This window comes from Babylonia areolata, chromosome 15, assembly GCF_041734735.1.
Source record: "Babylonia areolata isolate BAREFJ2019XMU chromosome 15, ASM4173473v1, whole genome shotgun sequence".
NCBI classification, from domain to species: Eukaryota; Metazoa; Mollusca; class Gastropoda; order Neogastropoda; family Buccinidae; genus Babylonia; species Babylonia areolata.
Genome location: NC_134890.1, coordinates 2,877,648 through 2,892,647, shown reverse-complemented (window position 1 = coordinate 2,892,647; position 15,000 = coordinate 2,877,648). Strand labels below are relative to the sequence as shown.

The 15,000-nt window shown below is 43.0% G+C and overlaps 2 protein-coding genes across 2 annotated transcripts in view; one reads left to right on the top strand and one right to left on the bottom strand.

Moving 5' to 3' along the window:
* LOC143290091 (uncharacterized) overlaps window positions 1-7,750 on the bottom strand; it is a 34,473-nt gene extending 26,723 nt beyond the window's left edge. Inside the window, exon 1 of the mRNA XM_076599380.1 lies at window positions 7,486-7,750. Coding sequence (XP_076455495.1) covers window positions 7,486-7,750 — 265 coding nt within the window. The remainder of the gene's footprint in view (window positions 1-7,485) is intronic.
* The window catches only part of LOC143290142 (uncharacterized), a 14,968-nt gene extending 1,468 nt beyond the window's left edge, over window positions 1-13,500 (top strand). The window contains exon 2 of the mRNA XM_076599439.1: window positions 12,292-13,500. Within this exon, the coding sequence (XP_076455554.1) occupies window positions 12,305-13,414 (1,110 nt within the window). The 5' untranslated portion in view covers window positions 12,292-12,304 and the 3' untranslated portion in view covers window positions 13,415-13,500. The remainder of the gene's footprint in view (window positions 1-12,291) is intronic.
* The last annotated feature ends 1,500 nt before the right edge of the window (window positions 13,501-15,000 follow it).

Genomic DNA, 15,000 nt, shown 5'->3' with positions numbered 1-15,000 from the left:
TAAGAGTCAATTCCTCATATCGGGGTAGATTGAACTGCGCATTAAAACCTATAACAGACTTATTAGTGACCAAGCATATATTTCATTATTTCAGTCAGGTTTTGTTCCTTTCATGGTCCTGAATTAGTCCTTGCGAATTTCGGCTGTGTAGTTCGTAAGCAGAGACTGGACACTATAAAAGATTATACTCTGTTCTTTGTGTTAAAAAAAGTCGGTGTCATCAGTGACTGCAGGTATGATTTTTTTTTTCCACACCGTTATTGTGGCTGACGCTGAGCAGTATGTGCCAGGCGTCTTTGTTTTGTGATATATATATATATATATATATATATATGTGTGTGTGTGTGTGTGTGTGTGTGTGTGTGTGTGTTTCGGATAAGTTATATTAATTATGCTTTTATTGTTAGCTTTCAGTTAGTATCAGTATCAGTAGCTCAAGGAGGCGTCACTGCGTTCGGTCAAATCCATATACGCTACACCACATCTACCAAGCAGATGCCTAACCAGCAGCGTAACCCAACGCGCTTAGTGAGGCCTTGATAAAAAAAAAAAGTAAATAAAATATATAATAAAAAAAATAATAATAAAAATGAATAAAATAAAACTTCGTAATCAGAAACAGGAGCTTCCACTTCAAAGATGACGGAATCAGCCGTTTCATTTTCTCTGCAAGAAGCTTATTGAAAACCAGATGTGCTGCAACGTACCCAGATTCGTCACACTTATTGTCTTCTCCTTTTTGTTGTGCCCACTATCGATATTTGCTAACCAGCAGACGAAGCATGCGTCTCTGACGATGCAACGTATATCCCAGCATGCAATTAGGCATTCCATGAGACTTTAACCCTTTCACCGCCAAGCTCGCATTTAGGCACATGCGTGGTAGAGGACTCATGTCACTGAAAGGTGACCATTCATTGGTCTGTTATCCATGAACCTACTGCTCTTAATGTTCGGTGGTAGGATAGGCCATATTTTCTACACATCGCAGGGGGAATCCCCAGCTATTCTTAGCCACTGTCTTTTCTGTGTTTATACAACAAAGGAATTTTGTACTCTAGATTGACTGGCGGTGAAAGGGTTAAGTTCCTCCGCCCAAATAGCTGCTTGGACGGTGTAATCAGTAACGACCGTGTCATCTACTGGTTCGGAATTCATTTAATTAACAAACGATCTGTGTTCAAAGATTATATCTTATTCCGAATGCATCTAGGTTGGAGAGGCGGTGTAACATTCTGGCTTCATCACATGTCCCGTTTCCTGTTTTTGCCGGATGTGTTACATCGTTCCTGGTTTCCTCGATGATATCGTCTAACAAACAAGGAGCAGTAGTAGTAGTAGCAGCAGCAGCAGTAGTGGTAGCAGTAGCAGTAGTAGTAGTAGCAGCAGCAGCAGCAGCAGCAGAGTATGAACCAAACGGGCCGAGAAGATTTGCACAGCCGCTTCTTTCTTGTATAAGATAGTCTGGTATGATTTCAAAAAATTGAGTTTCCACGCCCAGTTTGCCGAAGTATTGTGCGCGTCAAACTTCTAAAAATGGTTAAGAATTTCGGTGAATAGTCCACTGATTTGTGAATGTGTCAGTAGATGGTGCTTGTTTTAAATGAGATGACAGCTCATTTGATGTGTGAGTTACTCTGATACCGAAACAATAATGAAATTGTTAATTGATAAATACGCATGCCAGAAAAAAAAATTACAGTGAAGCGAGATGGAAGCGACTCAAATGCTACAGCTTAGAAAGAACGATACGCGATAACATCTTATTATGCCAACATGACACAGAATGTGGGGTATTTCATCTGTAAATGCTCATAACTATTGTATAATGATCAACTGACTTGAACAAAGGTGAACAACAAGAAACGATATCGAAATAAATGAAAGAAAAAAAGTATCGAACACTGAAAGACAGACCCAGAAGACCCCCATGTGTATGTTCAAATGTTTTAGAATCCAAGCCTGTACATTCACCAAGAACAACGCTAACGAAATATCGGGAAACAAATTAAAACAAAACTGACATGCACATAGAACCACTAGATGAAAGAACATCAAGAGGCAAAGCCTTTATGACTCTCGCGTGTGAATCCTGCTGCACACACACACACACACACACACACACACACACACACACACACACGTGTTACGAATGTTTCTATGCTCATGTTTATGTTTCATTGTGTCTTATAAACTTTAAGGTTTTATGACAATAAAAAGTATTCTATTCTATTATATTCTTCTGTTCACACACACACACACACACACACACACACACACACACACACACACACACACACACACACACACACACACACACACACACACACACACACACTTTCAATTTATCTATTTATTTATTCATTTATCTATTTCCGTTCATCATTAGAAACGAGTGTTTGTCGAACCGAATGTTGTGTGCCGGAAAGAGAGCATTTGTGTCTTGCACGCTCCATCGATCGACATTTCTTTGTTCTACGATCATAATTCATATTCATATACATCTCTCAAAGTATTCTCCGTCTTCCGTATCTTCATCACAAATTTTCGGTTTCGATAAATGGTAACAAAATCGCCAAATACATTTTCGGGCGTGATGATTGTGCACGATAGTCACTCCGAATTAGTCCGGTTCTTTTGGAAATATGAAAAGAAAAAGGCTACCCATTGCCGGAATCAGTGAAAACCGCATCTTCAAAAACTACGAATGTTTTTTTTTTGTCTCCATATAATGCTTGAAGCTGCCCTTGTTTCCATCACCTAGATTTTTTTTTTTTTTCTCCAAATGCGGATGTGAAGTGCGAGCTATGTTTAACTCTCTCCATACGAACGGCGAAAGAGACGACGTTAAGAGCGTTTCATCCCAATTACCATCATCAAAATATTGCAAGCGGAACGCTCTTATACTGAAGAGGTGAATGTTGACAAAGAATACCACAGTTCTGACGACGGAAGCTAAAGGTTGGGTCATTCAGACACCCACTGGACATCCGAGGGGTCTGTGTAGAGGAGAAGAGAGGACTGGCCGTACTGAATGAGTTAAAAGAATGGACCGCTAGTCAAAAGGACTTGCTGATTCTGATGAACGTTCATGAAAGTTCATGGACGTTGTGCGGTTGCTCTTCGTGAAGATCGTTTGTGAACTTTCGTGGATGTTGTGCAGTCGGGAGGAAGGTGCCAGAATGGTCAAGACGCTCAGCTGCCAGAATAGAGAGTCCGTGAGGGTGTGGGTTCCAATCCCGCTTTTTTTTTCCCCCAAGTTTGACTGGAGAATCAAAACTGAGCGTCTAGCCTCTCGGATGAGACGATAAACCGAGGTCCCGTGTGCAACACGCTCATGGCAACAAGAAGTGTTGTCCTCTGTCAAAATTATGTTAAAAGAAATCCACTCTGATATGTACACAAATATTTATAAGCATACACTCAAGGCCTGACAAGCGCGTTGGGTTATTGTCAGGGATTTGCTTAGGAAATGTGGTGTAGCGTGTATGGATTTGTCCGAACGCAGTGCCGCCTCCTTGACAAACTGAAACTGTGCAGTTTGTGATGAGGCCCGTGTCACGAATGGTTCTCTGTAGCGCCCTCCTTGGCCTGTTTTCGATAATGTGTTGTCTCCAGCTACCGATGTGATGCACGTGCTGATAAAAAATGTGCTACACTTCTTTTGCCGACGAACTAGTTTCGAACATGGAAGAAACGTCTCATCAACAACGTGGATGACAATCGGTTGGGAATGTTCGGTGTTGGGAGTGTTCAAAGGCCTCAGTGTTCTATGGCCATAGTGTTCTATGGCCTCAGTGTTCTATAGCCATAGTGCTTTATGGCCACAGTGTTCTATGACATCGGTGTTCTGTGGCCTCGATGTTCTATGGCCGTGGAGTTCTATGGTCTCGGTTTTCTCTGGCCACAGTGTTCTATGGCTATTGCCTGAATGTTCTGTGGTCGCTGCATTATATTGCCATAGTGTTCTATGGCCGTGGTGTTTCTGGCCATGGATTTCTATGGCCGTGGTGCTCTATGGCCTTAGTGTTATATGGTGTTCTATGGCCACAGTATTTTATGGCCGTGATGTTCTGTGGTCGTGGTGCTTTATGGTCTCAGTGTGTTATGGCCGTTGTGCTCTGTTATATGACCTCAGTATTCTATTGACCCAGTGTTCTATGGCCTCAGTGCTATGTGGCGTTCTGTGGCCGTGGTGTTCTGTGGCCGTGGTGTTCCGTGGCCGTGGTGTTCCATGGCCGTGGTGTTCTATGGCTTCAGTGTTCTATAGGCTCAGTGTTCTATGGCCTCGGTTTTCTATGACCTTGGTGTGTATGGCGTCAGTGTTTATGGCTTCGGTGTTTATGGCGTCAGTGTTTATGGCTTCAGTGTTTATGGCGTCAGTGTTTATGGCTTCGGTGTTTATGGCGTCAGTGTTTATGGCTTCGGTGTTTATGGCGTCAGTGTTTATGGCGTCGGTGTTTATGGTGTCAGTGTTCTGTGGCGTCAGTGTTTATGGCTTCGGTGTTTATGGCGTTGGTGTTTATGATGTCAGTGTTTATGGCGTCAGTGTTTATGGTGCTGGTGTTCTGTGGCGTCAGTGTTTATGGCTTTGGTGTTTATGGCGTTGGTGTTCTATGACGTCAGTGTTTATGGCGTTGGTGTTTATGGTGTCAGTGATTATGGCGTTGGTGTTTATGGTGTTGGTGTTCTGTGGCGTCAGTGTTTATGGCTTTGGTGTTTATGGCGTTGGTGTTCTATGACGTCAGTGTTTATGGCGTTGGTGTTTATGGTGTCAGTGATTATGGCGTCAGTGTTTATGGTGCTGGTGTTCTGTGGCGTCAGTGTTTATGGCGTCGGTGTTCTATAGCCTCAGTGTGCTGTGGCCTCAGTGTTCTATGGTGTTCTATGGCCTCAGTGTTCTATTGCTATTGCCCAAGTGTTCTATGGCCGTGGTGTCTATGGTCGTGGATTTCTATGGCCGTTGTGCTATATGGCTTCAGTGTTCTATGGTGTTCTATGGCCGTGGTGTTCTATGGCTTCAGAGTTCTGTAGCCTCAGTGTTCTATGGCTTCAGTGTCATCACACCCACACCACTAATCACTGAAGGCATAGACAGACCTACTGAAGCTACCGAGTACATCGCAAGATGCACAAATGCACTGTTCGTGGTTCACTGTGATCTAAATGATTTTCAGACGAAAGGTCCAACCACTGTGGGTGAGCGTAGGCTTGTTTCTATTGTCAATAATCTTGTTACTACTGTCAATAGGCTTGTTACTATTGTCAATAGGCTTGTTACTCCTGTCAATAGGCATGTTACGCCTGTCAATAAGCTTGTTACTACCGTCAATAGGCTTGTTACGCTTGTCAGTAGGCTTGTTACTACCGTCAATAGGCTTGTTACTCCTGTCAATAAGCTTGTTACTACTGTCAATAGGCTTGTTACTACCGTCAATAGGCTTGTTACTCCTGTCAATAAGCTTGTTACTCCTGTCAATAAGCTTGTTACTACTGTCAACAGACTTGTTACTACTGTCAATAAGCTCGTTACTCCTGTCAATAAGCTTGTTATGATGACGGTGAGTGTCTTGCCCAAGTTACATCCCCACTCACTTGGCCAAGAGGGTTTTAGGACAGTCGGCGTTAGGATGGTTCCCAAAGGCCGACTGGTTGGGCCAACAGCAAAGTGAGAGCTGTATGATAAATGGTTTCTCCATTGCTGTGGGAAATCATCTACAGCTTAGTCTTTTGTGAAGGACTATGACTCTCAAACTAGGAGGCACGACTGTCTATAATCTTGTTACTTCTGTCAATGAGCTTGTTACAACTGTCAATAAGCTTGTTACTTCTGTCCATAATCTTGTTACAGCTGTCAATGAGCTTGTTACGTCTATCAATAAGCTTGTTAGTGTCGCCAGTAAGATTGTTAGTACCGTAAATAAGCTTGTCATTGCTGTTAGTAATCTCGTTACGACTGTCAATAAGCTTGTTAATTCTGTCAGTGAGTTTGTTAGCATTGTCAATGAGATAGTTGCTACCGTAAATATGCTTGTCGTTGTCAATATTCTAGTAAGGAATGTTATTCAGCTTGTTACTTCTGTCAATAAGCTTGTTACTGTTGTCAACAAGCTTGATACTACTGTAATTTAGCTTGTTACTTCTGTCAACAAGCTTGTTACAACTGCCAGTCAGCTTGTTACTACTATCAGTTCGCCTTTTACTTATGTCAACAAGCTTTGTTCGTTACTACTATCAGTTAGCCTTTTACTTACGTCAACAAGATTTGTTGCAACAAGCGCGTTGGGTTACGCTGCTGGTCAGGCATCTGCTTGACAGATGTGGTGTAGCGTATATGGATTTGTCCGAACGCAGTGACGCCTCCTTGAGCTACTGAAACTGAAACTGTTCGTTACTACTATCGGTTTGCCTTTTACTTATGTCAACAAACTTTGTTCGTTACTACTATCAGTTAGCCTTTTACTTATGTCAACAAGCTTTGTTCGTTACTACTATCAGTTAGCCTTTTACTTACGTCAACAAGATTTGTTCGTTACTACTATCAGTCAGCCTTTTACTTACGTCAACAGGATTTGTTGCAACAAGCGCGTTGGGTTACGCTGCTGGTCAGGCATCTGCTTGGCAGATGTGGTGTAGCGTATATGGATTTGTCCGAACTCAGTGACGCCTCCTTGAGCTACTGAAACTGAAACTGAAACTGTTCGTTACTACTATCAGTCAGCCTTTTACTTATGTCAAAGCTTGTTTCGTTACTACTATCAGTTAACCTTTTACTTATGTCAACAAGCTTGTTTCGATACTACTATCAGTTAACCTTTTACTTATGTCAACAAGCTTGTTTCGATACTACTATCAGTTAACCTTTTACTTTTGTCAACAAGCTTGTTTCGATACTGCTGTCAGTTAGCCTTTTACTTATGTCAACAAGCTTGTTTCGATACTACTATCAGTTAGCCTTTTACTTATGTCAACAAGCTTTGTTCATTACTATTATCAGTTAGCCTTTTACTTATGTCAACAAGCTTGTTTCGTTACTACTATCAGTTAACCTTTTACTTATGTCAACAAGCTTTGTTCGTTACTACTATCAGTTAGCCTTTTACATATGTCAACAAGCTTTGTTCGTTACTACTGTCAGTTAGCCTTTTACTTACGTCAACAAGCTTGTTTCGATACTACTATCAGTAAGCCTTTTACATATGTCAACAAGCTTTGTTTGTTACTACCATCAGCCTTTTACTGATGTCAACAAGCTTGTTTCTACTGTCATTTAGTTTGCCACATCAGTCAACAAGCTTATTAATACAGCCAGTCAGCTTATTACTTCTGTTTACAAGCCTGTTACAACTGCCAGTCAGCTTGTTACAACTATCAGTTAGCATTTTGCTTCCGTCAACAAGTTGGTTGCTACTGACAGTCAGCTTAATACTACTGTCAGTTAGCTTGTTACTTTTGTCAACAAGCATGTCACGATTGTCAGCAAACCTGTCACTACTGTCAGCGAGCCTGCTACTCCGTGGCCAAAGCGAGCAGCAGAGTGTTCTGCTGGATACGAAGGGGGCTGTATCAATGCCGGCACCAGGGCAGAGCTGCCAGGGGAGACAGGGGGACCCATGTGTGTGTGCCTCGTGAGAACTTCCTGTCTTCCAGCAGAACAACGGGAGACAATCAGCTGGAGAGTGGCAATCAGCAGAAGGGTGAAAGAATCTTCATTGTCCTCAGCCCGCAGGTCTGGGAAGGCATCATCCATCGGCTGCTATGAGACAGAGGATGTTGGGGGTTGGGGTGGGGGAGCAGTTCACACAGACACACACACACACACACACACACACACACACACACACACACACACACACACACACACACACACACCACAACATACAATTACATCCCAACGCCGACTGTTCTACACCCCTCTTGGCCGAGAGAGTGGGGATGTAACTTGGGCAAGACACTCTCCACTATGATCAAATTCTAGCCCAGATGGTCGAGACAGCATTTGCCCTGCTGTTCTGGTGGTCATAGTCAGACACGACTGTCACACACACACACGCACACGCACATACACACACACACACACACACACATACACACACGCGCGCAAAAAAGCACACACACGCGCGCACACACACGCACGCACACGCACACACACGCGCATGCACGCACGCACACATGCACGCACGCACGCACACACACACACACACACACACACACAGAACACACACACACAGAACACACACGCACAAACACACACACACACACACACACACACACACACACACACACACACACACACACACACACACACACACACAAACAAATATACTAGAAAGAGACTTTTATAATTTCTTGAATTCAAGTCTAAAAAACCTCGTCAGTTGACTCTCTCTGACTTTGGTCCTATTCGCAAACCAAATCTGAGTTTAGCTCTCAGACTATTATCAAATTCATTACGGACCAAGTGTTGTTCTAATGTCAAGTGCATATGCTGTAGTAACCTGACATTTAACTCTTTCATCCCTGCAGCACGGTTTTCCGGTTTACAGGATTTTTACCCTTCATTCCTGGAGGCCGGAAAACCGTGCAGCAGATAATTCCCCCCCTTTTTTTTTCCTGCAGCCCGGAAAATCGGTTCTCGCGGTAAGCACTTTGAACTTCCCGCGAGTCGCGTCATCAGTGCGCGTCATCTATCCTTGACCGGGTCACTAGCGGGGCAGTGTTTATGAGTGGAATGGATGCCAGACACCCCCTTCCCCCTCCCTAGGCCGTGGGAAAGTGGGCGCCGCTACATTCTTGCTGATGTGCTGTGTAGACACACGGACACAGAAAAAACGGAATGTGTAGAAAGTTCGGATTGTGACCAGTTTTCTGATGATGAGTTTTACAACGCTCTAACAGATGATGATTTCGATCTGTTTCAAATGAATGACAAGGAGAGAGTGCAATCAGCTGTTGCTACAGAAGCACAGATAGCGGGTGATGAAAAGTTTAAAAAGCAAGAAGTGTGAAAATTGTGGTGTATACTTGTGCAGTAACTGGCATGACTGCTTCAAGGTATATCACACACGTGTCACCTTTGTGTGGCATATTACGTGATGATTGTGACATGGACATGCGTATTTAGAGACAGTATCGTTTGTGAATAGTTTTTGTTCAAGAATTGTGTAGATAATGATCTGATTCTGGCTCAGTGACTGCTAGTGTAGTGAAAGGCGTATATTCTCTTTGAGACAAAGTTCAAATCATTCATGTGATAAGGACAATAGTAGTGACAATTGTGACAGTTTTTCGTGTATATGACTAGCAGTGTGGCACTGAGATACATGCGAGGCACTACTCGGTGAGTACCTGCATGATGTGCATACTCTGCAAGCAAAACACTGTCCTGCATGTAGTACGTAGTTGTATGCATTGTGTTTGACCCCAAAGTCACCTGTTTTACACTTGAGCTTCACCAGAGATGTCACCCTATAGTGTCAACAGGGTCTTAGGCAACTTCGCACATCAGTTCTGAACACAACAGTATATGATAATCTTAGTGTACTGTAATGAGCCGCGTTACCGTAAGCCTCCAAAATAAGTACCCTGCTTCATACTTCCTTTTTCTAAATCCAGGAATGAAGGGAATATGCGAATGGTAGGGATCTCAGAACAAGGGGGAGTAATGGTTCATAGAAAAATAGGAACGAAAGAGTTAAGCATATAATTTTTGACTGTAGCTTGATGAAGCCTTATGTACACGAAAGTGTGTCTTCACAAGTGACTGAGAACGTTGATGTTTTTGACTTTTTGTATTCATTATCAGTTGTTTCGCTTGTCAGTTTAACGACATATCTTTTACGAAGTCCTTCAAGTAATTTCCTGTAATTGTATTTAGATTTTTTTAAAATTTCACCCTCATTTCACCCTCATTTGCCCAGTTTCCCCCAACCCTCCATTCATTCACATCTTCCACCCCTTCTAACCGATAATACTCAAATGTATTTATAAATACTTTAACAAAATGTCTTCAGTCACCGATATGTGTGACGGGACATTAGACAAAATTCCTCCACACAAAAACACAGTAAACTCTAAAAAAAATAAAAAAAATAAAAAAATAAAAAAGCGCCGTGGCGGATTCGGTTAAGCGTTGAACTTCCGATTAAATGTTCACCACTGATCAGAAGTCGAGGCTCCGTTTCGGCATGGTGCGATGTCCTTGACAAAGGCACCTTTTCCTGATCTTGCTCGCTCCACCCAGGTGTGAATGGGTACCTGACTTCAGCCGGGGAGGTCCAGCAATGTATGGTATAAGGGGGTGACTGGATCCCACTTTCCTGTGCCGAGCCCTGAACAGGGCTTAATTCTTTCTTTTTTTTTTACATTAAGAATACTAGTTATTACCTGCAGTGTGTGGATGTATGTATCAAACGGTGTATGTGATATTTTTTACATTTGTATCTTGGTAATATTCGTAAAAGCTGTTGTTGACTTTTACAGTTATGGTTCTCATGTTGTTTACTTGTCTATGTTGTGATAATGCACCGGACCAAATTTCTCCAGTTGGAGATAATAAAGTTATACTTATCTTATCTTAACACTGAACATGCATTCACTGGCCAGACTGCTGTGAACAGCGATGGGACTTTTAGCACGAACAAGTTCAGCACAAACCGACACACCTGAATGACGAGGTTTCCAATATAGGATTACTGGTTGTACAAGTCTCTTTTAACAACCTGGTGTTGCTTCATGAGACAGGATAGCATCTCTAATGTACTGAACGTTGGATGTGTTTGGCCCTGACTGATTGGCTATGAGAGAAGGTGCTTATTGTATAGTTATTTCTTCCGGAGATGGTATTTCTGACCCTATAACCTTGTTGGCAGTTATTTTCAACGATTCTGTTGAGAGCTGTGGTTTCTGCGTTAGAACTGTTTTCGTGTCAAACAGTGTAAGCGATCAGTAACAAAATTTTAATTAGAGCTGCATGGAAGTCAGTCAGGAATTATATCTGGAATCCTTACTTCTTCAGGCAACGAGGAACGTGAAGGCATTGTTATGATTTTCGCACTTTTCGTTCCTGGTATTATTATTTTGTTGTGTTTTTTTACACCATTTCAAATCATGAAATAAATGATCAGTCATAAATTTCAACTCACCAGTCTCAGTGTACTTGTCTTTATTGACAAGCGGTACTGGGTTATATCTTGTCTTGCTGAAATTTACAATTGATTGTTTTGTTTTCGACATAATTATATTGAGTCCCTAATTTGTTTTGATTACGGCAGTTGACAAGTTCCAGTATTTCATCCCTGTATTTTGAATCATCACTGTCCATAATTAGACTGTCTAGAGGTGTGTCAGCACCAAATGTGGTGATGGTATTTGGAATGTATGGATAAAATTGATCATGATTGATTGTGGGCAATGAACACAACAGTTGTGATTGAACACATCTCTGAGAGTTGCCTTTGAGGTTTGCAATGGAAGAGGTTAAATCACAGACTTTAACGACTTGCAATCTGCATCGAAGAAAATATAAGATCCGTGCAAAAATCAGCAAGAGTTCTTTCGGCTTCAAATACAGTAGAACTTTAATCAATAAACAGGATTTTATCACAGCAGATAGTCGTTTAGAAAGGTTAGTTTGGATGGCATCTTCAACTGATCTGTTACGCGAAATGTACATAATCATGTGATGAAGAAATACAGGATTTTGGATTTTGCAAAATGAAACTGGTGAACGTTTTCATGCCGAATGACGTTAAAGCTTCAGAACAATAGTCACTAAGGCCGACCATTGACTTGTTAAAGCAGTGAGGTAAATCTGTTGTTAGGGCCAAACCTCTTGAACTGTGATGGAGGGGGAGGGGGTAGTGAGGGTGTTCTGATAAGATGATGATTTGTCGAATCTGGGGTGTAATGATGTATTTACATAATTGTTTACATCTCTCTCTCTCTCTCTCTCTCTCTCTCTCTCTCTCAACACACACACACACACGCACACACGTATATATATATATATATATATATATATATATATATGTGTGTGTGTGTGTGTGTGTGTGTGTGTGTGTGTCTTTTTTAGGACTCACTACGGAGCCAAACTGCATACACACACAACTGTCGAATACAAAAAAAAAAGTCCCAGATCGTTTCACTCTTACTCTATGATTGATATAGTATCATTATCATCTTTATCACTCACTGAATGAAGGCGATAAAGATTTCTTTGCCTGATTTGTTAAACCTGTTTTGACAGCATAACACCAAGCCAAATTCATATTTTGTGTGTGTGCATCACAGAACATCACTGAAGATGGCGATGCGGCTTCTCCAGACCACGGATGAGAACGACATGTCAACGGCTTTTGATAACACCACGACATGGGGAGACGGCACAACGTTCAATACCGATGATGAAGAAAGTGAACCAGAGATGGGGCTGATCTCACTGTCCACCACTGTCCTCATCACGGACGTGTTGTCGTGCGGAGTTCAGCCCGTCATATCCCTGCTCGGGGTGGTGGGGAACTCTCTCTGTGTCATCGTCATCCTGTGCCAGGGTTTGCAGCAGACGACCAACATCATCCTGATGGGTCTGGCCGTCACCGACCTGCTCTACGTCCTCCTGTCACTCAGGTCCCTGGTGGAATGCTTCGCTCGGCGCTTCCACAGCGGGCTGGCTGTGGACATCAGCATGGTTTCCCAGACCTCCCTGGTCATGCTGGACACCGAACTGGCCATGCTGTCCCGGCTCTACACCTGCTTCATAGCGGTGGAGAGAGTCATCGTCGTCCGCTGTCCGTTAAAAGCCTCCAGCCTCCTGACCAGATGCAGAACGCTGCTGGTCAGTGCGGGGCTGTGGATCCTTGCCTTCGTGTCTTGCATCCATTGCTTCTTCCTTCTCCAGGTCGGTCAGGTCTTTAACCACGCTCAGAACGACACCACCAAGGTTGTGACCCTCACCGCGTTTCACAAACGGAACAGGGCAGTGCTGCTGCTGGCCACTAACCTAGTGCGGCCCCTGTTCTCTCAATACGTCCCAGTGGTTCTGGTGCTCACCTGTACGTTCGTCATACTGCGAACCCTGAAGCAGAGCCAGACCCAGAGAAAGGAGATGGCGGTGATGGAGTCCAGTACCAACGACCAGCAGCAGCAGCAAATCACCAAGGCCCTGCTCAGTGTCTGTGTGGTCTTCCTCGTCACCAACGTTCCAGGAGTTATCGTTACTTTGTTCCGGTTGTTGTACGGCGAGGACGGGTTCGGGGGCACGGGGCGGTACCGGAACTGCCACAGGGTGGCCGTGTCCGTCATGCTGCTCTTCATGCTCTTCAACTCCTCTGTCAACTTCATGCTCTACGTCATTTTCAACCAAAAGTTTGCAGCCACTTTTCGCAAACTACTTCTGTTGTGTTGGAAAGCGTAATCTGACTCAGAGATTCCGAGGGGGAAAAAAAGTGAATGAGAAAGAGGACGTGGAGCAATTCTGTGGTGATTTGTCAGTGGTGTGAATGCAACTTATATAAACACAGAAAACATACCTCACTGCCAAATTCCCTTCCTATTGTTTGTCATTTTTTACATGGTTCTTTCGGTATACAGACACACGTCTATTTAGATACATAGATCTATCTATCTATCTATCTATCTATCTATCCATCTATCTAGTTTGTCTGTTGTCTATCTGGCTATCTATCTACCTGTCTGTCTATCTATCTATCTGTTTGTCTGTCTGCCTGTCTGTCCGTCTATCTATCTATCTATCTATCTATTTGTTTGTCTGTCTGTCTGTCTGTCTCTCTATCTATCTGTAGACCGGCCATCACGACATATCACACACAGTGCCGTGTATCGTGAAAGGCGTTGACCACTGGTCATTGGACATTGACAGACATTTGGAAAAGTCTCAGGACGAACGGTCAGAGTAAAATGTCAAGAAATCCCGCCAGTGAAACAGACCAAAGAGTTGTAAGCAAGGCCCAGGAATCAGAAAACAGACTGGACTTCTATCTTCTCTACAGTACTATCGTTAGTTTGATAGTTTGACCTGTCATCCGAAAGGTCACATGTTGACACTCAAAGTGGAGCAAGTGATAGAAACTACAATGTGTGATGAAATATCGGTACCCACCCACTAACACTTCACCCCCATCACTGTCCCCACCAGCACTTCACCCCATCACTATCCCCACCAAGACATTACCGAAATAATTTTCATATGAGGCAACTCATTTCTGTAATATGGAGATGGAAAATGAATTGTCTGAAGACCAAATATGTCAGTAATGTTTCTTGCATCTGTGGTGCTCCCATAACAGCCGATCATATACTAACTTGCGATATGTCAAAGTCTCACATCCCTGAACTGAAATCATCTTCAGTGTTGAGAATCTTCAGCAGTGCATTGCTAATGTATGGCTTTGTTAAATAGTCCAGTTGGTTCACTGTTTTATTGTTAGTTTTTCATTAGAAATATGTTATATTGTTATGCTTCTTTTTTTTTAAAACAAAACTTAAATCCATCATTTTTCTATATGTAAACACACACACACACACACACACTTTCACTTACTCGCATGCGTACACAGTAATCTCCCCCCCCCCCCCGTCCCCTACCCCCTGCCCTCCTCGATTTTCTTCCCTACCCTCGTCTAATATCACTTACAGTGAAAAGACGTCAAACTAAAGAACGAACAGCATCCCCTATCACTATTTCCGCCAAGACTTTTGCAGCTCCTCAGCTGGTCTGTATTATCCGATATCCAGCCGGCTGAGAAACTGCAGGAAAAATGGAATGAAACAAACCACGCTGAAGAGAATCCATGGTTTTGGCGTTGGTTCAAGGCTAGAGTCCTCAAATTCCCCATGCTCTGAGAGGTGGCAGAATGGTTAAGACGCTCATCTGCCATTACAGGGCACGTGAGGGTCTGGGTTCGAATCCCGCTCTCGCCCTTTCTCTCAAGTCTGACTGGAAAATCGAACTGAGTGTCTAGTCGTTCGGTTCAGACGATA